Raw genomic sequence first — 27,282 nt, 5'->3', positions numbered from 1 at the left:
GGGCATGTTGGGCTCAGCCCAATACCAACTACAATGCACCTTGTACTCACTAGTTTAAAAGGGCTTTCCACATTCCGTAAAGCCCTCTGTCTGCAGCCCCCACAACCCCAGCCTAGGGTTGCGTGGAAAAGGTCCTTGACCCCCTGAATATGGAAACAAGGTGGTTGACTTTTAGGGTGCCCGAGCCCCTCCTGCCCTCAAGCATCCACTCCCCTTTCATGGGCTGGCTTGTTGTGCGTTTGGCTAGGGGTTTGGTAGTGTGTGGGAGGGGCACAATATTTTTTTAGTTTGTGGTGGTATTTTTCACAGTGGGGGGGGGGGTTCTCATTTTAAAGCCTTGACAGACCCAAATTGCCTTGTATGTATGGGGGGGGGGGGGAGGGGGCAGAGGCTATTTTTTGTTTTGGGTTAAAATCTTGCAGCTGCAATGTAGATTTGTAAGTTCTGTAAAGCTGTACATCTTTGAAGCAGCATTTTGGATACTCCTATCCAAAATACCCAAGTTACTAGCTTTTAAGCAATTTTGCATTTTTAAAGGCACAGCTCCGTGTTTCGGTTTTGGGGTTGTCCAAATTTGTGACATTAATATATGTCCCTTAGGGTGGGACCTGGGCCTCCATACCCATTTTAAGGCCAACAACTGGAATATAAGTCAGCCAAGTGGGGACCAGCAAAATTAACAAGTCAGTTCCCATAGACTGCAATGGTATTTGTTGTATAACTTTTGCCCATGTTAGGCTCTTTGTTTGCCCCCCTGGACCGGGTGGCGTTTGTCCCATCTGTAATTTTTTTGCATACTGGATGATGTGCTTAATTTTGGACAGGGTGGTGGCTTATTTTGTGCTAGTTGCATCTGGGTTGTTCTGGGCATGCTCAGGGACTTTGGGGTTTTTTTTGTGCTTTTTTGTGTTTGTAAAGGCATTTGGATTTTTCTGGGCATGCTTAGAGAGTGTGTTTTTTGGGTTAGTAATTTAAGGACATCTTTAACAGGTGTACCCACTTTGAAGTAATGTCTCTACATTGGGTGAACTTGCATTTTGTGTGTTTCACTGACTGTGCACGTGTTTTCAATTGCCTCATTAACACACAAACCTATGTTATATAAAGCTTGCAGATAGCATTCTTTACCTTGCCCTGAAAAGAGGCCAGAATGCTTGATGGTGTGTGTGTGTGTGTGTGTGTGTGTGTGTGTGTGTGTGTGTGTGTGGCGCAAGAGAGTACATTGGGGTGTCCATAGAGTTTGTAACACATGTATTTTTTTTTTCTTTTGCAAAGACATAAACAAAATACAAAGTGTTTTAGAGCAAGTATTTTTCCCTGAAATATTTTTGATGTTGTCAATCTGTGTTTGTAGGTTGTTAGTTTCACTTTGATTTAATTGTCTGTGCTGCATTATTTTGCAAAATCTTCCTCAAGCTGTTGTGACTACTAAACGTTTAAATCCTTAAGAGAATGTCCGTTTGTGGGCGCAGTCCTTTTAACTCCTGTTAATTTCCTCTGCAAAATGGTCAGACCTCAAAACCATATTCTGTTAGTGTCTCAAATTAACATACATGCGTTTATTGCTTTCCTTGCTCTTTTCCAAGTCCTGTTTTGTTGACCAATACAATTTGTAGCAAATTTTTATGTGTTTTATGTGTTTTTGTTTTGCAGATGCATGCCCAATCCAAGTAATGCATTTTACAGTGTACAGAGCAAAATGCTAGAGTGCAATTTATCTAATGGGGAAACTATTTAGATTGATCTGTGTGTCCCCAAGGAAAGACATTGGTAGGGTTTTACCCTCGCTTCCTGTTTGGCTATGTGACAGGAAGTGAATAAAATAAAGGAGAAACTAGCAAAATTTGGGAGGCATCTTCACCCTATCGGGGTGCAGACATCCAAAAATCTGACAAGACTTCCAATCCCTCTGCACTCTATCCCCAAGCAAAAATAAGAAAGGATTTAATTTAGTTTAACTTTGCAAAGACACTTTCCTAAGTTCAACTGTGATGCATGTCAATGGCCCATTTAGACCTTGTTTAATAGAAAACACCAGTTGCCTTTCACTATAAACATTTGTTAGCCTAGTCCTAGAAATCTGCATCTGCTTTACTATTAATTTCCATAAAAATTGGGTTCCTGCAGCTAGATGCGTGACCGCTGTGTATGCAAGATGTGCAATTGCTGTGTGCGCGGAGGTATATATCTGTGGCGCATATTTGGTTCCCGGAAGTGGTGGCCAGCACACAGGAACGACATCACGCCCCTCCAGGAAGTTGCTTGTACTGCTGCTAATTTCATCCCACCACCATGCCCGTTCACTGTTCTCCGAGGAAGAGATGATCCTTGCAAATTAAGATACTTTTTGATTTATTTTTACATGTGGTGGTGTTTGTGTGGGTCATGTGTGTATGTCTAAATGATTTGGCCTCAAAACACACACCTACTCTTCCTGCTTTAGATAGCTAGCTAGCTAGATGCCACACTTCCAATTCTGGAGGCATAATAATGGTCTAACACAAGGGTCTTCAAACTACGGCCCTCCAGTTGTTCAGGAACTACAATTCCCATCGTGTCTAGTCATGTCTATGAATGTTAGAGTTTTACAATGCCTTATGGGATGTATAGTTCCGCAACAGCTGGAGAGCCATAGATTGAAGATTCCTGACCAATCTAGCATGTCTTGAAAAAAGGTGTTTTTTTCATGTGCCTTATAATGCATAATGCCCAGGAAATATCGTTCGGAAAAGACAAGTGGGTCATGGCACATCTACATTCCAAATTTGGCACTTAAGATGGTCATGCACTATGCAATCAGATTGGCCAATCTCTATACAACTCGATATTTAGGCAAAATAAGTAATAGGAAGACGCACTTGAACAATTAATTAAAATGATAGGAAAATAAACAGGCTCTTGCACTAAATCTAATTTATTTAAGATCTAACTGATTTCAGTGTGGCCACTAGGGGGCGTGTGCGCAAGCTGCCAGAGGCTCTCGCCCACTGAGCCGATGCGAGTGCCTGGCGGTCGCGACCACCGCCAGGCTTCCGCGATTGCTCAGGGCACACAGAGAACCGGGATCTGTGTGTGTAAACACAGTTTCCGGTTCTCTGAGGGGAGAAGTGACAGACCGTCTGTTCATACAGAGTATGAACAGCGATCTCTTTCCCTACACAGTCCCCACCCCCTTTCAGTTAGAACACACAATAGGGAACACATTAACCCCTTGATTGCCCTCTAGTGGTTAATATGTTCGATTAAGACTTTTCCAGCGCACCAATTAAATGTATGAACTAGTGCAGTGCCTTCTTCTTAGTAAAATCACCCCCAGTGTCACATTTAAGTCAATAACAAGCTAAAGCAGTGAGTTCACAGGCAAAACTTCTGACCGGTTTTCTGCTTTTCTATTTTTGGGCACAGCTTCTTTTAGAGTTCACTAATATTGATATTTTTTTAACCTTTTTTGAGCCATATACTTTTAATTCTATCCACTCATCCAGACCCAACCTTCCATTATTTAACTAAACTTAGCGTTTTCTTTAATTGAATAGGTATTACCACAAAGATAAATATAACGAATTACATGTGAGAGCAGATCATACGTGATGGAAATTTCTGTTACTGACTGTAACTTACTACATTAGCCAACAGTAAATTATATACTCATACTAGAGTTAGTAGTAAATAACATTTAACTGGACTTGTCCTGTTGAAGAGGTTTCCCCATTCAAGAAGCAGTAGAGTGCTGAATGTGTAATGCAAGGGCCTGTCTGATTGAATAAGGGTCGATTCGTTCAAGTAGGTCCTCATATTACATAATTATAGTAAATCCAAAAGGCAAAAGATACTAACATGTACGTTATGGTAAGCCTAAAGTGTATACAAAACAAAGTCTACCTTACCTCCCATTAGTTTCTTCCTTAATTTCTGGCTCTTGTTTGAGTCTCTCATTAAAATATCTTGCTCTTCCTTTGTGCAAACCTAAGGCATGTGGCACAAAAAACAAAAATGTCAACATTAGTATAAAGTATACACACAATGTACAGCCCTCTCTTTCTGTATAGAATGAATAGAACTATAATGGAAGGTTTCTCACACCAATAAGGAGTAACATGACAGATTGCCCATAACATTACTACTTTCCAGGATATTAGAACTCCAAAAAAACCCATATCCTGGAAAGTAGTAGTGTCCTCTTCCAGCATTTCAAAACAACTCATGTTTTTTTTTTTGAAAAATAGGGTTTTCACTATTTTTTTCATCTTGTTGCAAGTCAGTGGTTCTGATCTCCTTAAGCTCTTTTCAACCACACCTGTCTACATGTACTCACTTCGTAAGGGTGAAAACAATGGAACATGCCTGCATAATGAGTGCTGGCACTCTTTAGCCTCAACTCTTTAGCCACTTATAGCCTCAAGCAGAAGCACATATGACAGGGTGAAAATGCAGAACAATCGGGAGAAAGAGACAGAGCATTGTCACCCCAAAACAAAAGGGGACCTTAATAGCAGGATCAATCGGTATTATTTCTTTTGAATTTCTACAAATCAGTGTCCACCAGTGCCGCCAATCAGGGTCACCAATCAGTGCTGCCAATCCAGTGGCGTATCTAAGATATGGCAGCCATGGCAAGTGCCATGGGCGCCATGGGGGGGAAGGGGCGGCAAAAAGCCGCCCTCTGCATGACAAAAAACCCCCACCTGTCCTCCCAGACTAATATAGCCCCCGGCGCCGCGGCCAGCCTGCAGGATCGCGGCGCTGGTGTTCTATCAGATGGCTGTCGGGCTCGGTTTAGGCTGAGGGAGGCTCTGTCAGCAGGGAGGGGCAGGGAGCTCCACTGACGCTCTGACCCTGCCCCGCCCCATGTAATCTGTATGTGCTCAGAGCACTGACATCGCCTCTCCTGGACCACGAATATTCCCGCCCCCTATCGATGTAAGCTCCGCCCCCTACAGCGGAAAGCTCCGCCTCCGGACCTCTGAGAAGTGAGCCTGGCTGGTCAGGTAGGTCTTTCTACCTATAGACTCAGTGTTACTAAACCCTCCCTGTTCTTTATCTTTATCCGCCTGTATAGCTGTGCATTGCTGAAAGCTTAAATTTTAAAACTGGCTACTTGGTCATCTACTGTAGTATGTCACATTCGCAATCTGGTCATCTGCTGTAGTGGCATTCGCAGTCTGGTCATCTCCTGTAGTGGCATTCGCAGTCTGGTCATCTCCTGTAGTGGCATTCGCAGTCTGGTCATCTCCTGTAGTGGCATTCGCAGTCTGGTCATCTCCTGTAGTGGCATTCGCAGTCTGGTCATCTCCTGTAGTGGCATTCGCAGTCTGGTCATCTCCTGTAGTGGCATTCGCAGTCTGGTCATCTGCTGTAGTCCCATTCGCAGTCTGGTCATCTGCTGTAGTCCCATTCGCAGTCCGGTCATCTGCTGTAGTCCCATTCACAGTCCGGTCATCTGCTGTAGTCCCATTCACAGTCCGGTCATCTGCTGTAGTCCCATTCACAGTCCGGTCATCTGCTGTAGTCCCATTCACAGTCCGGTCATCTGCTGTAGTCCCATTCGCAGTCCAGTCATCTGCTGTAGTCCCATTCGCATTCTGGTCATCTGCTGTAGTCCCATTCGCATTCTGGTCATCTGCTGTAGTCACATTCGCATTCTGGTCATCTCCTGTAGTATGTCGCATTCGCATTCTGGTCATCTCCTGTAGTATGTCGCATTCGCATTCTGGTCATCTCCTGTAATATGTCGCATTCGCATTCTGGTCATCTCCTGTAATATGTCGCATTCGCATTCTGGTCATCTCCTGTAGTATGTCGCATTCGCATTCTGGTCATCTCCTGTAGTATGTCGCATTCGCATTCTGGTCATCTCCTGTATTCGCAGTCTGGTCATCAGCTGTAGTCACATTCGCAGTCTGGTCATCAGCTGTAGTCACATTCGCAGTCTATTTAAAAGTAGTACCTGCTGTTGCACAAATCACTTTATTACACTTTTATTTCTGATATTTATGGCTATGCATATTAATTTAATCCATATTGAGCACCATATTTGATTGGCTGCTTCTGCTTGGCATATACACACAATCAAATAGTGCTCAATATGGATTAAATAAATAGATATCATAAAGTTTAATAAAGTGATTTGTGTAACAAGCTCCTTAAACATTCTACATTCAGTGAAAGTTCATGCAGTGCAAAGTTTGCACTGCATGAACTTTCACTGAATGTAGAATGTTTAATGACCAGGGGCGAACTGATCCATTGGGCAGTTTATGTAGTACTAATCCATAATTTGTTAAGAAAGATTAAAGAGCTTGACTTGTAGTTTTGTTAGCGTTTTTTTTTTTTTTTGACAGGGACGCAGTTTCAGTGCTTGCCATAGGCGCCATTTTCACTAGATACGCCTCTGTGCCAATCAAGCTTTACAATTACTTTAGCATGGCTTGCAGCAATGCACTATTTTACAGCTGGTTACCACACACACACGTTCAGCATTTTGCACTGTGCACCCACACGAACGTCAAATTGGGAGCAGTGTCTGAAGCTAGCACATCCAAATTCACATCAATGGGACTGCATACAAAACCTGTGCATACCCATGTGGGTAAACACTGCCATCCACGGGTGTACACTTTAGTATGCCTTGTGTGAATGAGTCCTTACTGTAAATACTTTTAATTAGTGAACCAAATATTTCTGCAAAGAATGTGTAACTGGTAATATACTGCTTTAAGCAAAGGCTGCTTATTGCTTGCAATGCATTCTAGTCTCTTGAAAAGGAAGAGAACAGCTGGGCGCCAGGTTACAAACATATAAGATCACCAATTTTAATGTGTAGCACATTTACATATAAGAACTTCACCAATCGCCAGGGTGGAAGATGCATAAAGAACAGCAGAGAACAGCAGTGGACTGATGATCGGCTGCAGGGGAATAGGCAAAACCCGCCGAGATGGAAATGAACAGCAGCATCTCTAGCCCTCGTTCTGGACAAGTACTAGAAGCCATGACAGTTGAACAGGCGGGCCGCGATGCGTTTCCGAGTCCCCACCTACTTTTTAAAAGCTATCCCGCCCAGAGAGGGAGGGATACAAGACCTGTCAGACTGGCTTTGTTAAACTAATAGGATGGGGTGGGCAGATTCGGCAACACAGAGGACACAGGACTCGCATGCATCCAAATAAAAAAACTCCGCTAGCTGACCACAAAGCCCAGCGTGGCAAAAGCGTAAGACAAGAAACTAATAAAAACAAGCAATAAATGCACAATTTGTGTGATTACCATTAAGTATGGGGCTGGCAAATGTTAGCTGTACACAGAAGTGCACAGAACACATGTGCAGCGGGGTGACCTATGCCCCTGCAGCCGATCATCAGTCCACCCTGACTTTCCTGCTGTTCTTTATGCATCTTCTGCCCTGGGGAGTGGAGCGGTTATACAAGTTCTTAAATGCAAGTGTGCTACACATTAAAAATTGGTGATTTTATCGGTTTGTAACCTGGCGCCCTGTGGTTCTCTTCCTTTACATGCTTATAAAGGGATCCTTCCCTGATCTACAAAAAGCTTCCAGAGCCTGACATCCACCTGTTTCTGATGTTCCCTAGTCATCACATGAACATGATGGACTTTTCTCTCCTTTATTGTGACTTTGAGTGCTGTCGGTGTTTATATGTTTTACAGGTCCAGTCTTTTGCATGTTCTAATTAATCAAGTCAGCAACTGTTAATGTGATCCATTTAGTGTTTTAGCAGAATTATCTTGAATGCTGTGAATTTAAAAATGAACACCATGCATTTCTATAAAGAAACTCTCTTACCAAGTTTCCACAATACAGACAAGGTCCAGACCCCTCCTGTTCACATATAATACGTCCACATGTCATACAGTTGTTGATGAGCCTATGCTTCTGGGCCAGGCACTCACATGGATGACGCCCAGGAATCAGCACAGTCAGTCGGTCCTGTCCCTCTTTGGTGAACAAATTGACATACTTCTGTTTTTTTTTTGACGACGAGAGAGAGGCTGTTTCCTGAGCCTGATGACAAATAAAAAGGGATTGATTACATGATAAAATAGACAAGGCACCATAATGATGTACACACAGGTGAAGCATGATAGAGGCATCATATGAGTTAAAGGACAGGTCTCTGTAAGTTTTGATACATAGAAAGATTTCTCCAAGCGTCTTCCAGGACAGCCCATAAGACCTTGAGCTCCTCCCACCAGGACAGGAAACACGTCACCCCCACCAGATAAAAGAGCGGTCCTCCAGGCTTATGTCAGTTATTTGTGTTTCCTCCGGCCGGGGGGGGGGGGGGGGGGGGGGCGGATGGGTAACATGTTCCTGGAACCTGGTCCCTAGGTCTCACGAGCAGGGGCTCTATAGGGCTATTTGGGGCATTTCACTAACCTCTCCCCTGCCAGTAGCAGCACTCCGCTGGAGAGGTTGGCTGTGCTGCGGTCTCCTGTGTCTCAGTGCCTGCAAAGGGCCAGGACCGGCATGGTGTCAGCTCCCATAGCGCTGTTCTTAGGAAAGCAGCGGTTCCTCTCCTCACAGGCAGCGTGGCTAGTTGTGTGAGGAGAAGCAGGAAACTGCGGTGCTTGAGAGGAGACGGGGCTTCTGCGCTACAAGCTGGCCCACAGGAAGTACTGAGAGCAGGTCACTTCCGGGGCATATGACATCATCGCCGGGCGCCGGTTCCAGTCTCCTTAAACAGCGCAAACAGGAGACACTGGCCGCTGGTGTCTTCTGGTGAAAGCAGCCAGGCTGTGGAAAGCCAGAAAGGGGCAAGATGGATCAATCTGCAGTTCCTACACAGGCAGTCGATGCGCCCAACACCAGCACCTCACAGGTAAGCCTGAAGTGTTATGTCACCATCTTGCTCTCCCTGTGAGTGTTCCCTCCCCCTCCCCTCTCTGTAGTAGTGGGTTAAGGGGACACATTTCCTCCCTCCTGCACATGGTGGTTTGGAGTGGTGGGGTGGCTGTGAGTCTCATTAGGGGTCACTTATCTTTTTGTCTTACAGACCAAGACCCTAGACAAGAGACTCAAGCGCAGCCACCTAAAAAGAAATGTGTGGTGTGCGCAAACAAATTGAGCTCCTTGTGGAGCAAAGCCATTTGTCGCAGCTGTATAGATGGCCTTGTAAAGGATGACCCGGTTACCTCTTGTCAGAAAATGCTAACCTCGGTTAGGGACGAGCTTGCGTCCACCTTTAGTTCTTTTAGAACACTTATTGACAAGCTCCAGACCCCAGTTGAGGGTCCGTCCACACAGAGAGCTTCAGTCAGCACTCCGCAGCAGGCAGAGAGTGAAGACTCTGAGGCTGAGGTCAGATCTACCCATTCTTCCCCTGAAGATTCAGGGTCAGATATAGAGCCCAGGGATAGAGAATCCACTTGAGGCTCGAGATTTAAAGTTATCTGCAGAGGATGTGGATGACTTGTTAAAGGCTATCTATACCACCCTTGAATTTAAAGAGGGAGGAGGTTCAGTTATCCAAACACGATCTTATGTATAAGGGATTGCATAAGAAAAAACAGAGTTTTTCCAGTCCATAGTTCGTTGGTTGATACTGTTAAACTGGAATGGGATAACCCGGAGAGATAACCATTCTTCTCTAGTAACCTAAAAAGAAGGTTCCCTTTTGATGAGGACACAGCGCAGCCATGGAATAAAAACCGAAGTTGGACGCACCTCTTTCAAAGGTTTCAAAAAATTCAGACCTAGCGTTCGATGATATGGGCACGCTTAAGGATCTGATGGCCAAGAGGGGAGATATCCTTCTCCACAGAGCCTGGGACTCAGCAGTTGGGACCCTGAAACCAGCTCTAGCCTCCACTTGTGTGGCCAGGAATCTGGAGGTTTGGTTGACTCAGATTCAGTCACACCTGTCAGCGGGTACCTCGAGAGAGCAGATTTTGAAGTCCTTTCCTCTCCTCTTTCAGGCTGTAGGGTTTTTGGCAGATTCTTACGCAGAGTCGGTAAGACTGTTGGCCAGGACTTCGGCTTTAGTGAACTCGGTCAGGAGAAGCATCTGGCTTAAAACCTGGTCAGGGGACCCAGCCTCCAAATTACGCCTTTGTGGGCTTCCCTTAACAGGCGATCGTTTGTTTGGCCCAGGACTGCAGGAGGCTCTGGAACGCACGGCTGATAAGAAAAAGGCGTTTCCACAGAAAAAGAGGATCCCGACAGCCAGATATTTTTTTCGTGGCCAAGGCAGGCAACAGAGTCCTAGAGAAAAGGACGGCAGGCCTAAAAAACATTGGACTGGGCACAAAGGCAGAGGCAAAGGGGGAGTGCTGTTTAACCCTCCTCAATAGCCGCCAAGTCACAGTGACTTGTGTTCCCCGGTGGGAGGAAGATTGAGGGCCTTCATCCCACAGTGGGCAGTCACTTCGAGCCCCTTCATCCTGGACCTAGTGACCAATGGGTACAGGCTGGAGTTTGTTCACCAACCATCAGAACGATTGTTGGTCACCTTTCCTCCACAAGACCGGGAGAAAGTGAGGGCTCTGGGTCTCCAGATTGGAGACTTATTGGATCAAAAAGTCCTGATTCCCGTTTCACAGTCAGAGCAGGGCAAGGGATTCTATTCGCACGTATTTGTGGTCAAAAAGAAGTCAGTAAAGTTTCGACTTATCCTGAATCTCCGGACCTTAAACAAGTCCATCAGATACAAGCATTTCCGTATGGAGGCGGTTTTTACAATCAAAAACCTACTATACCCAAACTGCATTATGGCCACGTTGAACTTAAGGGATGCCTATCCCTATCCATCCAGCCTTCCAAAAGTTTTTGAGATTGGCAGTGAAGACGAGTATGGGAACCCGACATTTTCAATTTCAAGTGCTCCCTTTCGGTCTTTCCTCAGCCCCACACATCTTTACGAAGGTGTTGGGGGAAGCGCTGGCTCCACTAAGGTTAAAGGCGATAACTGTGATCCCTTACTTGGACGACCTCCTGATAGTGGCAAAATCATACCAGAGGCTGTTGGAGGATCTCCAGGCTGTACAGGACTTCTTTACAGTCCCTAGGCCGGCTGATAAACAAAGAAAAATCATCCTTGATCCCTGCCCAGAAAGTAACTTATCTGGGTTACGATTTTTGCTCAGTGAACCAAAGAGTTTTTCTTCCTCAGGAGAAAATTACCAAAGTGTTCCAGACTATGTCAGCATTGCAGACCAACCAGTCGGTCTCTCTGAGACAGGTGTCGAGGGCAGTGGGTCTTATGACCTCATGTTTTCCCGCGGTACCATGGGCGAGACTCCATCAGCGTCCGTTACAAATGTTTCTATTAAGAAACTGGGACGGGGACTTAAGGTCCCTGGAGTCAAGGATCCGGCTTCCCGCCAGGATGAAAAGGAAGCCTGTGGTGGTGGAGAACTGGCCAGCACCTAGCAGGAGGTCTCCCATGGTCCTTTCCCATATCCCGAAGAATTACCACGGATGCGAGTTCTTGGGGATGGGGGGCCCACCTCAGCAATTCAGTAGTACAGGGAGATTGGTCCTCGAGGGAGGCAAGTGTGACTCATCCAGTCAAAGAGAGCTGCTAGCAGTCCAGAGAGCCCTGCAGTCTTTTCAGATGGAGATCAAAGGTCACAACCTCCAAATTCTGTCAGACAATATCGTGACAGTCGCGTATATCAACAAGCAGGGAGGCACGAGAAGCCGGAGGCTTCAGTCCATTGCCCACGGGCAGAGGGCAGAGGGGAATCTAGCTTCAATTTTAGCTGTACACCTGAAGGGGGACAAACAATTGCCTGGCAGATTATCTCAGTCGTCACAGGATAGACCGAGACAACTGGTCCCTTCATCCCGAAGTCTTTGCAGACCTCACCAGGGGATGGGGTTATCCCATAGCGGATTTGTTCGCAAACCGAAAAAAACGCAAGACGGAGATATTCTTTTCCATGAACCTGGCAGACCAAGCCTTGGGGATCGATGCTCTGGCAAAACCATGGCCTTCAGGCCTATGCTATGCCTTCCCGCCAATCAGACTGATTCCAGAAGTCCTCGGGATGTTTCTGCTAGAGGAGATGGATCTCATTCTAATTGCCCCATTTTGGCCCAAGAGGCCATGGTTTTCCCTGCTACAGTCTCTGGTTTCAGAGCTTCCGCGGAGTCTTCCGAAAAGGGAAGACTTATTATTGCAGGGTCCAGTATCACACCCTCAGGTGGTTTCCTTAAACTTGACGGCCTGGTATCTGAAGAAACGATACTGAGCGCCCAGGGGTTCTCTGACAAGGTAGTCAAGACTCTCGTTAATTGCTGGAAGCCGGTTACTAGAGCCATATATTCCAAAGTTTGGAAAAAGGTTTAACTCATGGTTATCTGAAAATGAAAGATTAACCCATGATATTCCGTCTATTTTGGAATTTTTCCAAGAGGGTGTCGACAAAGGTCTTTCAGTTACTACCTTAAAGGTACAGGCGGCAGCTATTAGTGTGTTCCTCCAGTTTTCTCTCCTGGAAAATCCCACTATAGCCAGATTTTTCAAATCTATCTCTAGGGCCATACCAGTAGTGGTGAGAAGTTGTCCAACTTGGGACCTGTCCCTAGTACTTCAAACTCTGGTGGAATTTCCGTTTGAGCCTCTGGGAAGTATTTCAGTTAAGTTGCTTACATTAAAGACTGTGTTCCTTATAGCCGTTACCTCAGCTCGTAGGGTAAGTGAGTTGCAGGCCCTATCAGTAAGGGAGCCCTTCCTCACGATTTTTGAGGATCGAGTTGTTTTACGAACCGATCCAGGTTTTTTGCCCAAAGTGGCAAGTACATTCCACCGATCTCAGGACATTGTACTGCCAACCTTTTGTAGTTCGCCACAGGGCGACCTAGAAAAAAAATGTAGTTCTCTAGATGTAAGAAGGATTCTCTTAGTCTATCTTGAAGTCACCAAGACCTTTAGGAAAACTGATGCCTTATTTGTCCTCTTTTCTGGAGTTCACAAAGGGAATAGTGCATCTAAAGCCACATTGGCTAGATAAATAAAGCAAGCCATCTCTGAAGCTTACAAAATTAGGGAGGTTCCTACACCTTTTGTTACTGCGCACTCAACTAGAGCCTTGTCTACATATTGGGCTGAGAGGGCTGGTGCCTCACCGGAACAGATTTGCAGGGCTGCCACATGGTCCAGTTACTCGACCTCCATTAAACATTATCGCCTGGATCTCCTATAAGCTCAGGAGCAGGCGTTTGGTCGTAAGGTCCTTCAGGCAGGTAACTCCTTTTCTGAGAGTCTTCCAGGACAGCCGGATTCCCACCCGGTTCTGTCTGAAGTTATGTGTATTATGCATATGTTTTGCAGGGTCCTACGGTTCTTGAGAAGACTGACATGGGCCTGGAGGACCGCCCTTTTATCTGGTGGGGGTGACGCGTTTCCTGTCCTGGTAGGAGGAGCCCAAGGTCTCATGGGCTATCCTGGAAGACTCTCAGAAAAGGAGTTACCGGTAAGTCTAACTCAGCTTTTTTCAAAAAAGGTGGTGTAGTGAACAGGTAATTGCCAAAACCCAGCTGACTATCCTATCACAAAAAAATAAATAATTACCAAGTGTCATCTGTAAGCCTCCTGTAGTTATAACTTGAAAGAAGAAAAAAAATGGTGCTGACAAATGTCTTGTAAGTTAAAAGGCAAAAGTACCTGAGCAATTTTTGGCACTGTGCATTGTGGTATGCCAAAGAGCTTGTGCATTTCTGTTCACTATATATTTGTGTTGGGCTATCATTCAAAATAGCAGTGAGCTACAAAACACATATACCCCTGCATTTACGTGTGCTGCAGCAATGTACACTCACCGCCCACTTTATTAGGTAAACAGGTATTTGGTAATACAAACTGCTAATCAGCCAATAACATGGCAGCAACTCAATGCATTTAGGCATCTAGATGTGGTGAGCACGACTTGCTGAAGTTCAAACCGAGCATCAGTATGGGGATTTAAGTGACTTTGAACATAACATGGTTGTTGGTGCTAGACAGGCTGGTCTGAGTATTTAAAAAACTGCTTATCTACTGGGATTTTCACACACAACCATCTCTAGGATTTGCAGATAATGGTCTGAAAAAAAGAGAAAATAGCCAGTATGTGGGAGTTGTGTGGAGGAAAATGCCTTGCTGATGTCAGCGGCCAGAGGAGAATGGGCAGACTGGTTTAAGACGATTGAAAGGCAACAGTAACTCAAATAACCACTCGTTACAACCAAGGTATGCAGAATACCATCTCTGAACGCACAACACATTGAACCTTCAAGGCAATGGGCTACAGCAGCAGCAGAAGACCACACCGGGTGCCATTCCTGTCAGCGGAGAACATGAAACTGAGGCAACAATTCGCACAGGCTCTATTAGACAATAGAAGATTGGAAAAATGTTGCCTGGTCTGAGGAGTCTCGATTTCAAAAGGTGCGTTCTTGACAGGAACTTAAAAGCAGGAAAAACGCATGAATGCATCTAAACACGTCTAAACGTGAATAATTGCAAATAAACTCTAGACCTGGAAATGCATTCCAATGGCCAGAGTAGGATGCATTTACGCGCAAATGCTATATGCGCATAAATGTGTCTGCAATACACAGCTTTTTGAGTATTTTGTATGCTGCATTTTCTATCCCAGCAGTTGTAGCATTCAGAGGGACTTTTTCAGATGCCCCGTGTGCATGAGGCCTTAAAGTATAAAATCAGCTCAATTAACATAATCTGATTTGTACATATACCTTGGCTAGATCCATAGGTGTTTTGACCTCTTCTACAGCAGTTTCAGTCATAGCATACACCGGCAGTGGCTCCATCTTGTTCCTTCCTTTACGTCTACCTCCTCTTTTTGGCTGGTCTGTTGCGAACAACGGGCCAGAAACTTCTGTATCTAAAAAAAAAAAAAAAAAAAAAAAAAAAAGTCTATGGTCACTTTCATCTTATAACGGCATTATAATAATGCAGAAAATAATTTTTGACAATCCAGAGTGTTGTGTGGTCAGTACACACTCTGTGTACAGAACAACTCCAGGTAGCCATATTGAACTGCATTTTCAGAAAATTACAGTGGCTGCAGATTGAAAAGGAAAGGTAATTTACATTTGTATGTGCATATATGTGGGGGGTGGGGGATTGTATGTGCTCGGGTGCAACTTTTTTTTTTTCTTTAATTGTAACAAATTAAAAAGCCTCCTATGTGATGATTTTTTGGGCGACAGGTTCTTTTTAAAGAAACATCTGGGGGTCTCCCCTGTGCTCCACTGAATGTAATGCAAATAACACTGAATTACATTCTTTCCCGGCCTTCATGGCCAGGGAACCTGGCAACAGGGACCCAGAAGTTATGTCATATTTGTCACTTCCGGGTGAGCAACCAGAAGGGGAGGAGAGTGGAGGGGTGTCTGCTCTCTTTCCTCCTTTCTACCCAGCGACACCCGTTATGCCGGTCCCGGGCCCACAGATGGGCCAAGCAGAGCCTGGGATAGATAGCAGTAGGGTGCATTGAAGCATTTGGGCTGCAGCTCAGGCGCCAGGACTCAATTTCTTTTAGCCCTGGTTACCTGGGATTTGTTGCGCCCCTCTTTAAGCAAAGAAATGGAAATCTACATCAGAACTGCCATTCTAAAATATGCTTTAAGAAAGGTCTGACCCATCTACATATCAATTTTATAAAATGGCTGTTTTTATAAAGGCCGAGACATCAACCTATTTCAACATATTAAAAGGAAAGAAAAAAATCCTTTATTGACCCACCGTACTAAGGTATAATTAAAATGATGCTGCACTGCTGACATCAATGGAAGCAGAAAATGTTTGCTAAAAGACTTTATTGTATAACTGAGGATGTTATGGGATGATTATTGTGATGAGCTAACCAAAGTCAAGCAATGGAAAATGACTGTAACCTATTTCTGTTCCAGCCTGCCGTGGTTTGGAGTTGTAGAACAAAATACTGGGGCAATAATGGAAAAATGTAAAACAGATACTGATCAATACTCTGATTTTATCTGTTTAATACTCTGATGTTATCTCGGCACAGTTGAACAAGGCTGCAACATTAAGAAAAAATAGAGAAGCATCGTCTTGATGTATACGGCACACTGCAGTGGGACTGCACTACCTATGGTATCTTCCATTTACTCTCTGAACTGCCCAGCAAAGGTCTAAGCTGTTTGTTTTAGAATCCAGCGGGTCCATTTGTCCAATTAGTCAGCAAGTATTGTCTAAGGTGCCAAGACATCTTTCCATTGATGAAAAGCCTTATAACGCCTGTACCAACTCTAAGATTGTGTACTGGTTTTCTTGATCCAATAAGGTGTTAATGGATGGGGGAGAGAATAGAACCCAAGTCAATTTTTCATTGCTGTCTGTCTATGTTCCCTTTAGGCGACGTCACCCTCTCTATTTTTCCTTGTGCCACTGTTACAAAGATGTGAAGGAAATTCAAAATTTCCCAGCTGTCACCAGAAAAAGATGTGAAAATAAATCTTCCAATAGGGACACCTGCTCTGGTGACAACTCTCTAAAAGGGGATTTATCTTGTAGAGAATTAATTTCCCTATCTATAGCATCTACAGCAGAGGAAGGCAACCTTTTAGAGCAGAGGTTGAGATCTAACTGGACAACATGGAGAAAAACTGGACAAGCCCCTAATAAAAAGACAACATGAAAAACACCGTGTTCACAGCAGTGTTCTCTGCCCTGCTTCACATTGCCCCCCCCCACAGTAGTGGCCTTTCCCCCCTGCCCCACAGTAGTGTCCTCTGACCCCTTCACACCACAGTAGTGCTCTTTGCCCCTTTCACAAACACACCACAGTGTGTAGTTGGGCCTTCCTAACTTACAGCGAGTGTACAGCAGAGTGGAGAGCAGGGGGCAGAATAATAGGAGACAAAAGGGCATGAGCTGCAAGAGTTAACTTTTTATGTTAACAAGCTGGTGATTGGTTGCTAGGACCAACCTGTGTCTTAGCAACCAATCACTCGCTGGTTAACTTGAAAGGTTTACTGAGGCAGCTCCCGCCCTCTGTCCAGTACTCTGCAGTGAAGATGTGAGCGGTGGAGTCAGAGGGGGAAGGATTGAAAAAGCAGGGACATGATCGCAATTAACTCGTCGCCTGCCCGAGGTCGACGGGTTGCTGACCCTGGTCTACTGGACACAAGCAGCAAAGAAATGTAAAAAGTGAGATTGGTTTTAACACTTGCCTATGCTATTTAAAAAAAGAAAAACTTGGCTATATATACCCAGTACACTTTAAACTGGTAGTAAACATGCGTCTAGGAGCCCTCAGTTCCGGCACGAAGCTCTGAAGGGTGCGGCAAGGTATGCAGGACATTCAGAGCGCATGCGCCAGTGACGTCACTGGCTGCATACAGGGTGAATATCTTCTAAATGGTGCATGATTAAGAGATATTCATTTTACCTACAGGTAAGCCTTATTATATGCTTACCTGTAGGTAAAAAACACAAAGTGGGCTTTACTACAGCTTTAATCATTCAGGATTGTCTTTTAGACCCATATTACCAAAAAAGTACTACTGTCAGTATAACCAGTCTATGAATGTGACATTTTTCTGCAATGGGAAAAGATGTACTATTGCATTTTTTATTTTAGGGAAATAAATGGGAAGCTATGCAAGAATGTAAAAGGGAGCAAGATAGAGAAAGACAGAACGTGGTGGACGGGTGATATCCAGGAAATGACAGGCAGCCATGATGTTAAGCAGAATATTAGCCTGACAAAAAGAAGACCACATGGAACGTGATGGTGGAAGCCACGTTTGAAGTTCCACGTTTGAAGTTTACCAAAGACCAAAAACCGTCATGGTAATATTAACTAGTGAGCTCACCACACATTTGCCATCTGGGTAGTGAAGACTAGCCAATAGAAACAGAAATTCACAGACATTATGTACAACTGACCATCTTTCCTAACGATTTGAGCGTAGTTGGAGCTGCATGGATGTCTGGTCCTTTTCCACCTATGTTTAAGCTCACGTACAAATATCTGCTTCCTCTCCTCAGAGCCCTGGACCAGGTCATTGACATACTCATCAATCTCTTCTTCTGTGTCAATAGAAAGGATGTATCTGTGGGGAACAATACACAATTGTCCATATATTAAAAAAAAAAAAAAAAGACAGGAAAGTATTTTCTTTTTCAAAATATATAGCATGGCCCATACAAATATGTAAAAGTAACCAACATATGAAAGAATTCCAGAGTGCGCAAGTCCATGGGGACAGTAAACTTGGTTAAAATAGAAATCAGTATGGCAAATTACATACTGGGATTAGAGTAACGATTTACATAGTACAATCATTCTAAGAAAAGAAGAGAAAAGAAGAGAAAAGAAGAGAAAAGAAGAGAAAAGAAGAGAAAAGAAGAGAAAAGAAGAGAAAAGAAGAGAAAAGAAGAGAAAAGAAGAGAAAAGAAGAGAAAAGAAGAGAAAAAAAAAAAAAAGGGGGAGGGGGGGGCACAAATCATGTGTTAACCGTAAACTGGGAGACATTCTTGGATTGAGCCCTGGTTCACATTGATGCGATTTGATGCCAAATCGGCAGCAATTGCCGGCAATGGCACCGTCCTAATCAGTGCGGCGTCACACCGATTTTCAAAAATAGTTTCTGTACTACTTTTGGTGATTTTGGGGTGCGATTTCCATTGACATTTGTGCAGAAACCTGCACAGATGTCTCTGAAATTGTCCCCGAAATCGGGACTGACACACAGGCAATGAAATTGTGCGAGTTCAGCTGAGAGTCAGGTTTGCTGTGCGGAGAAAGATCAAGAAACAAAATGGCAAAGGTCTCCTAGGTCACAAAGAGAAAGAAGAAGTAAGGAGGTGGAACAGAATAGAAGGAAGAGGAGAACAGAAGAAGAATGTTGGGATACCCTGACCAGAAACCTAGGGCTTCAATGCCTATAACAGGGCATGGCTTGCTGGGGGCTTGGAGGGGTGAGCTTCTTTGTATCCATGGGGGGGGACCAGGTTTTTATGGATTTCTAACATGCATCGAAGAGGATGCTAGTAAACTTTTTGTTAATTAAGGTGTCTATGCAGTGATGGACTTCCGTGAAGGAAACAAACTGTTGTTGACTATTTTCAAGTGAAATTGCTTAGGGTAGAATTTATATTATTTGAAGTGTATCAAAAAGCTGAATCATAGTATACTGTAAAAAGCTGAATCATAATATTCAAATCCTGACCTACAGTATATTAGTTAGCAAGAACAGTGTATTTAAATATTAAAAATGGTTGTAAACTTCAGACATAAAATATATGAACAAAGCATATCCCTCTATAGTGTGTGCTTGTCCCAAACCAGAGCATTAAGTGTTAATTCTATCCACTGCCTCGTTCCTCTGCTATCAGCACAAGTCACTTCTGACAAGTTTTCCTGACACCAAAAGAAAAATGGTGACAGGGGAGGGAGCTCCAGCTGATTGACAGCCTCAGCTCTGTTCCGGTGTGCTGTGTGAAAGGGGGGGTTGTCCCTATCCTCCAATCAGTTCTCCTCACTGATGTAACGTCAGCTCTCCACTGCCTGCTTTTCAGAGATGAGAGATCCTGTGTAAAATTATGCACCTTGAATGGATGGAGAGGAAAGATGGCTGTAGATAAACAGGTAACACTTTTGTAGGAGGATATTTTCATCCCTGTGTTTCACCTGAGACCAGTCACTTCACTGGGTATATGTAAGGGTTTACTACCACTGTAATCTGTTTTGGGTTAACTACCTGAAAGCATGTGTACATGATAATCAACAGTGAATCACAATGGCGTGAGCACGATCAGTAGATCCAGTGATCTCCATGTTCACATTCATTTAAGTTAGGGCTCATGCACACTGGACGTTTTTACAGCTGCTTCTAGGGGTGTCTGCCATTTTTATCTGCCTCTAAACACCCTCCATGTTAGCTTATGTGTCCATGCACACAGGCTTTTAGCAGCGTTTAGTAGCAGGAGCTTTTAGAAGCCTTTAGGGTTCATGCACACTGCATTTCAAAAAAACCCAAAGAAGCTGCCCTACAGGTTTTTGAGCTCTAATTTTTTCTGCCTGGAAACTCCCCTCCATGTTAGCCAATGTGTCCATGCACATTATGTGTCACGTAACAGACTGGAGGCTGAGGTGGCGAGAGGGCTCCCCTTGCCGCTGAGTGCAGAGTACCCCTGAAGGTGGTGACAGAGGGTGCTGTGCCCAAAGATACACATGTTGCCTGAAGGTGAAGCTGCCCGATGATTCCAGATGCGGGGACACCCAGGAGCAGAGAATGTGGTCACAGCCGATAATTCTCAGGAGGTGCTGGTGAATCTTGAGAGATGGGTAAAGCAGGGCAAGGTCAAAAGCCAGGCCGGGGGTCAAACACAGGAAGTCAGTCAGGAGCAGAGGCAGAAAGCGTAGTCGAGATCAAGCCAGGGGGTCAAACACAGAATGTCAGTCTAAAATAGGCAGGAGCAGGTCTGTGAAGCAAGTCGAGTTCATAGTCAGGGGAGAAGCCAGAGCAGGTGCGGGGTAAGCCAGGTTGGCAACGGGTAATCAAGCAGAAGCACAAGGCACAGGAACACAATGCTGACGATAATCCAGCAATTTGTGAGAGCCACTGGTGTCCTTATATAGGCCAGTGAACACTGGCAATTAGCATGTTTTGCGTACGCCCGTTCACCATTCTGTGCCGTTTGCAAATAAGTGCGGCCATATTGGATATTGGCATATATTTGAAAGTTCTTCTCAGAATTCTTCCCTGACGCTATGGCTTTTTCAGGAGTTTACATGCATATGAGCTTACAGGCAGAAAAAAAAAAAAAAAAAAAAAAAAAAAAAAAAAAAAACACCCAACCAAATTCGCTCTTTTGAGCAGAAAGGACACTTAATCGCCCAAAAACCCGTGAAAAAGCAAAAAAAAAAAAAAAAAGAAGGGTGGGGAGGGTTTGTGACAAAAACACATGCTCAAAAACGCATGAAAGAGCACAAAGAAGCACAAGCATCTTCAATATTTTAGGCAGGGAAATAAAAGCTGAAATGCCTGTAAAAGCTTTTTTTTTTTTTTTTTCCTGCAGTGTGCATGAGCCCTTAGAGGCAGAAAAGAACCCCACTGCCAATTGAGTCCAGGAGCAGCAGAAAAAAAAAAAAATGCTTGACACTGCTAAAAGTGCCTAAATGCCTGAGCATTCATTCATTTCAATGGGCAGAATAAATTTATTCTGACCAATGAAATGAATTAAAGGGGTTGTAAACCTTTGTGTTTTTTCACCTTAATACATCCTATGCATTAAGGTGAAAAAACACCTGGCAGTGACCGGCCCCCTAGCCCCCCCGTTTTACTTACCTGAGCCCTGGAACTTGACCGGCGAGGGATGCGCTGTCTCTCTGCCCGGGGTATTTGGCTCTTGGCTGGATAGATTGATAGCAGCGCAGCCATTGGCTCCCACTGCTGTCAATCAAATCCAATGACGCGGGCGCCGAGGGGGGGGGGGAGGTAGCGGGGCCGAGTCGAGTCATACATTCGTCGGCTATGGACGCCCAATGCTGGACTCAGGAGCACGCTCGCAAAGTAACCCCCTCAGGAGAGCAGTTCTCCTAGGGGGTTATCTAATGTGGGAAGGAGCCGGGAGAGCCGCCGGGGGACCCCAGAAGAGGATGTTTGGGGCCACTCTGGCATTTGCATTTGCCACTCTTAGGCATGAGGCCTAAATAGTTGGTTTGGACCAAGCTGATTCAAACTATTTACTTCACTAACATTTGCAGCTGCTATGTGCGCTGTTTAAGCTGTATACAGCCACAGCTACATACAGTATACAATGTTGCATTCCAAAGCTTCCTCCGATTGGATGGAGATTTTGACATTATCAGCCTGCCTCTCCTCCATGGCCAATCAGAGGAAGCTTTGTATTCATTCATTAAATGAAAAGCTTTCTGTGAAAGACTGAGCATTGTTCAGCCTGATTCAATATTGTTTTGGGAGAAGGATGGAATGTTTTCGCCCTGCTGCCGAAACATGGTGCTGTATACTGCGTGTAGCTGAGGCTACAACTAGCTTATACAGTGCACACAGCCACTGCAACTAATAGTGAAGTAAATAGTTTGTTTGAACCAGTGTGGTGAAACACAGAGATCAACTTTAAAGCTGAACAACAGGCAGAAAAAAATTATTTTAATAAACACCTCAATAATGGTAAAGGATATATCAAGCCACATTGAAGGCCCCAAATGCTGCTGCAAACTTAGTTACTACCTTGTAAAAGTAGGAGATACATAATCATTGTGCTTCACATTAGGGATGAGCTCCGGCGTGTTCGCATGGCGCACGTGCCGAGCCCGCCAGGAAGTCGGCACGGCGCAGCGCTAATCACAAGCAGTGAGACATTTCCCGATGTGCGGCTGCAGAGATCGGGAAATGTCTCCCTGCCTGTGATTAGCGCTGCGCCGTGCCGACTTCCTGGCGGGCTCGGCACGTGCGCCATGCGAACACGCCGGAGCTCATCCTTACTTCACATGCTACACATAGCCTGTACAGAGAGCAGACCAATGGGAAGGACACAGCAGGCCCCACCCACTACAGGCTGCCTGCAGAAAGCTACAGGTAGTGCGGATACAAGACCAGGCACACTGCACAAGAAGAGAGAGCAGCTGTGACCGGTCTTTATTACAAGAAGCGCCTGCACAGAGACAGGTTTACATTGAATTACTGCACATATATGGTCATCAATCGGTTCACACTAGCCCAACTCCAAAGTCGAGTGATTTTTAGTGCAACTTTGGAATACAACTTTGATGTGACATTTTACACTCTGGGGCACTGACGTTGTATCAAAGTCGGACCAACATAGTCCAGGAACCTTTTCAAAAGTTGGAGCGACTTGTGTCAGATCAGTTCAGACACCTCTCATGGGGAAACAATTAACTTGACACATCATGCGACTTGTACTCTTAAAAGTCGGATCCCATGTCGCACCAGTAAGAATATTTGACTATCCTGGAATTCACCCGAAAAAAAAATCTTTCCTGCCTCCCTGTTGGTCATTGTTGTTGCCCTTCTTTATATCTAAACTCCAGAAAAAGGGGTCAATTCCCTAAGCAATAAATACTGTGTACATTTTTTAGTTAAATTAACGTATTCGGTATTTGACTCAAAACTAAACTAGTCAATTCACTTAAAAAAACAGTGTGTTATTTACCAAATGTGTTAAATATTTATCACTTGAATTTAGCGTTATATTTGGTATTTTTTCACAATTTTTTTTTTTCGTGCCAACACTGCACCAGAGAAACATAATGTGGTAAATAAATGCACACAGAAACATTACGAAGCTGTGCAAACATTGCAGTGTGCTTTCATTCAGAGAAACATCTCCCTCTGGAGAAATCTTACAATTTATTTCTGAGCTCAAGGCAGAACATTTTTTGTAAACCCTCACATATACCCAGTGAAGTGAACAGCCTCAGATGATAAACAGAGATTAAACAAATCCTCCTACATAAGTTGTACCTGTCTATCTGCCATCTTCTCTTCTCTGCACCAGTTTAAAGTGTGCATTTAAAAAGTTTGTCTGAGCTGTCAGAAAAAAAAGGGGTGTGGAGAGCTGAAATCACACTAGGAAGAACTCAGTGAGCAGAGCTCTGACAGCTGATTGGAGGAAACGGACTGAATGTTTGGTTGGAGCTGTGCTTTAACACCCCCCCCCCCAGTCTGACAATACTGCTGTGCTCATTCCTACAGAGTTGTGTCTCACTAATATAAAAGAGAAACAAGAGGGCGCACCAGCCTAGTGTATTATCTTTGGATAAAAATTTATTAAGAAGATAAAAAAGCCTACTTACAAAACATTAATAACGTGATCGCAGTAAATGGTCATCAAGTAGCAGCATTCAGTTGAACATTAACAATTCTCCAGAGGTCACGGAGGAAAACACAGAGATCACTGCCAGCTGACGTGTTTCGAGGGGTAAGTCCCCCTTCCTCAGAGGAAGGGGGGACTTACCCCTCGAAACGCATCAGCTGGCAGTAATCTCTGTGTTTTCCTCCGTGACCTCTGGAGAATCACATTATTAATGTTTTGTAAGTAGGCTTTTTTATCTTTTGAATACATTTTTATCCAAAGATAATGCGCCAGGCTGGTGCGCCCTTTTGTTTCTCTTTTATCTTTGACTATTAGGATTTCCCCATCCTTGAGGGCAGCAAGGCCTATGTCATTACATATTTGTCTGGGTATCCACTTGTGCGCAGGAGCGTTTTTTCTCTGCTATCAAAATTGTGTCTCGCTAATACAGAAGGCGTGTGTGTGTGTGTGTGTGTGTGTGTGTGTGTGTGTGTTACTGGCCACATCACCTGGCAGAAACAGAGGAAAAAAGAAAACTGATGCAGCCACCACATCTAATGATTTGATAAGATACAATATAATACATTTTTGCTTTAGGGTTTTACCACTTTAGGTCTGTAGCAGAGAAATAGGACTGTGCACTTGTGTGTGCTCCTAGTTCTCAGATCCACAGTCAGACAACTCAGTCATAGAGGCATTATTCATACCGACAATGCTAACCTTGGCCTGGGCATCTAAGTGTCAGAAAATACTTGTCACTAAGGGATTAACAAGAAGTGGAAACCATAAAACACATCCAGCAAACATCTGGGGCTGTGCTCATCTATCAGACATACAGTGTATGAGACTTACTGCACGATGTCCTCACTGACACTCAGACCAAAACGACTTTCCAGCTCACTGACACACCAACTCAGCAGATCGCCAGCCATCCTGTCCCTCCCTGCTACACCAATCTCCTACACAGCAGTCCTCTATACCGGTGACAACACACACACTATGGCGCAGCCTGATGACATCACTGTCATGTGGCCGGAAGTAGCCGGCACATGGATGCTTGGTAATGATGATTGGTGGGAGGGGCTGTTTTGTAAGAGGATCCCTCTAGGGATCAGTACAGTGACTCGATGTGTGTTGGGGGGCGGACACAGAGTGGCAGCGGTGAGCAGTCTGTGTTTCTTCAACGAAATGATCTTAATACACCAGTCACCAGCCTGTCATCAGTGCGTTGTTATTCCCATCGCACATGTTCCTGGAAATAAGCTCAGCAGTAGTGGGTTCTGAAGCAACTACCAGCTGGAAACTGGAATCATCACAGATCAATCCACTTATTCACCAGCACACCATGGATCGATAAATGTCATCCAAAGCTCTTACTGCAAAAAGATCACATCACAGAAGACCAAGTGCAACGTTTAGGCTCCATTCACACCATGGCGTTCCATTTCGCTGGACGGAACTTCTGCGATTCTGTTTACGATTCAGAAACGCCGCAAATCGCGGGACGCCCTTGCAATCCCCTTTATTTTTCCGCGACTGGCACCCAAGGAATCGCAGTAAATAGGCGCAAACAGAATCGCGGGACGCCTGTCGCGAGAAAGCAGTTTAAGAACTTCTTTTGGGCGACAGGCATCTCGCGATTCTGTTTGCGTGATTTTACTGCGCTTCCTCAGGCAACAATCACGGCAAAATCACACTGCGATTTTGCTGCTATTCACAGTAACAGGGATCGCAAGTGCGTCCCGCAATTTGCGGCTTTTCCGAATCGCAGCAATTCTGCCCGCAAAATTAAATGCCATTGTGTGAATGGAGTCTTAGGGGCCATGCAGGACCCTTTAGTCAGGCATGCAATCACATGGCCGATGAAGGGATCCTGTGCGGCTCCAAAATGTTGCACTTGGTACTCTGTGATTGTGATGTGTAAGGATGAGCTCGGGCGTGTTCGCACAGCCCACGCGCAGAGCCCACCAGGAGGTCTCTCTGTGCTGCGCTAATCACAGGCAGTGAGACATTTCCTGATCTCTGCAGCCGCACATCGGGAAAATGTCTCACTGCCTGTGATTAGCTCCGTGCCGACTTCCTGGTGGCTCTGCACATGGGCTGTGCGAACACGCCCGAGCTAATCCTTAGTGATGTGAACTTTCTGCAATAAAACCTTTGGACGATGTTTATCGATCCATGGTGTGCTGCTGAATATAAAGTGGGTAAAATAAGTATTTAACACATTTTTCTAGATAAATGCATTTCTAAAGGTGCTATTGACATGACATTTTCACCACATGTCGGTAACAATCCATGCAATCCATACATACAAAGAAACCAAAACAAATACGTTCGGGAATTAAGTTGAGTAATAAAATGGAATGACACAGGGAAAAAATATTGAACACGCTAACTGAAATTTATTTAATTTTTAATTTATTTAATACTTTGTACAAAATCCTTTGTTGGTAATGACAAGCTTCAAGACGCCTCCTGTTTGAAGAAACTAGTCACATGCATTGCTCAGGTGTGATTTTGGCCCATTCTTCCACACAAACCGTTTTCAAATCTTTTAGGTTTAGTGGGCCTCTTCTATGAACTCTGATCTTTAGTTCTTTCCATAGATTTTCTATTGGATTCAATAGGGGGGCCATTCTAGCAGCTTTATTTTCTTTCTTTGAAACCAATTGAGAGTTTCCTTGGCTTTGTCTTTGGGATCATTGTCTTGCTGAAATGTCCACCCTGGTTCATCTTCATCATCCTGGTAGGTGGCAGCAGATTTTTACCAAGAATGTCTTGGTACATTTTTCCACTCATCCTTCCTTCAATGAAATGAAGTTTGCCAGTACCGTATGCTGAAAAACAGCACCACACCTGGATGTTCCCACCTCCAAACTTCACTGTTGGTATGGGGGTGTTTTGGAGGTGATGTGCCATTTGACCTCCAAACATGGTGTTTTATTATGGCATCCAAAGAGTTTAATTTTGGTCTCATCTGATCAGACTATATTCTCCCAGTATTTCACAGGCTTGTCTAGATTAGATGTTGTGCATCTAACTTTAAACTAGCTTCAACATGCTTTTTCTTCAGCAATTGAGTCTTGCATGGTGAGCGTGCTTATAGGCCATGGCGGTTAAGTGCATTACTTATTGGTTTCTTTGAAACAATTGTACCTGCTAATTTCAGGTCTTTCTGAAGCTCTCCACAAGTGGTCCTTGGCTCTTAGAAAACTCTTCTGTCAGGAATCTTGCGAGGAGCACCTGGTTGTGGCCAGTTTATTGTGAAGTGATGTTCTTTCCCCTTCCGGATTATGGCCCTAACAGGGCTCACTGAAACATTCAGAAGTTTAGAAATCCTTCTGTAAGCAATGCCATTAGTATGTTTTGCAACGATAAGGTTGCAAAGGTCTTGAGAGAGCACTTTGCTGTTTCCCATCAAGAGATTTTTTTGTGTGACACCTTGGTAATGAGATACCTTGTTATAGGCCATCAGTTGAGACTGAACCAGCGGATATTAGTTTGC

General features: G+C 44.5%; 1 protein-coding gene across 1 annotated transcript in view; it reads right to left on the bottom strand.

Moving 5' to 3' along the window:
• Positions 1–24,831, bottom strand: part of TRIP4 (thyroid hormone receptor interactor 4) — a 68,827-nt gene extending 43,996 nt beyond the window's left edge. Inside the window, exons 1-5 of the mRNA XM_073618979.1 lie at positions 24,630–24,831; positions 17,880–18,046; positions 14,699–14,847; positions 7,802–8,020; positions 3,888–3,966 (exon numbers count right to left, since the gene is read on the bottom strand). Of these exons, the coding sequence (XP_073475080.1) occupies positions 3,888–3,966; positions 7,802–8,020; positions 14,699–14,847; positions 17,880–18,046; positions 24,630–24,709 (694 nt within the window). The 5' untranslated portion in view covers positions 24,710–24,831. The remainder of the gene's footprint in view (positions 1–3,887; positions 3,967–7,801; positions 8,021–14,698; positions 14,848–17,879; positions 18,047–24,629) is intronic.
• Between the last annotated feature and the right edge of the window lie 2,451 nt (positions 24,832–27,282).

This window comes from Aquarana catesbeiana, linkage group LG03 (assembly GCF_042186555.1).
Source record: "Aquarana catesbeiana isolate 2022-GZ linkage group LG03, ASM4218655v1, whole genome shotgun sequence".
In the NCBI taxonomy this organism is placed as follows: domain Eukaryota; kingdom Metazoa; phylum Chordata; class Amphibia; order Anura; family Ranidae; genus Aquarana; species Aquarana catesbeiana.
Note: the sequence above shows the minus strand (reverse complement) of the source record. Positions and strands in the feature narration are given on the sequence as shown.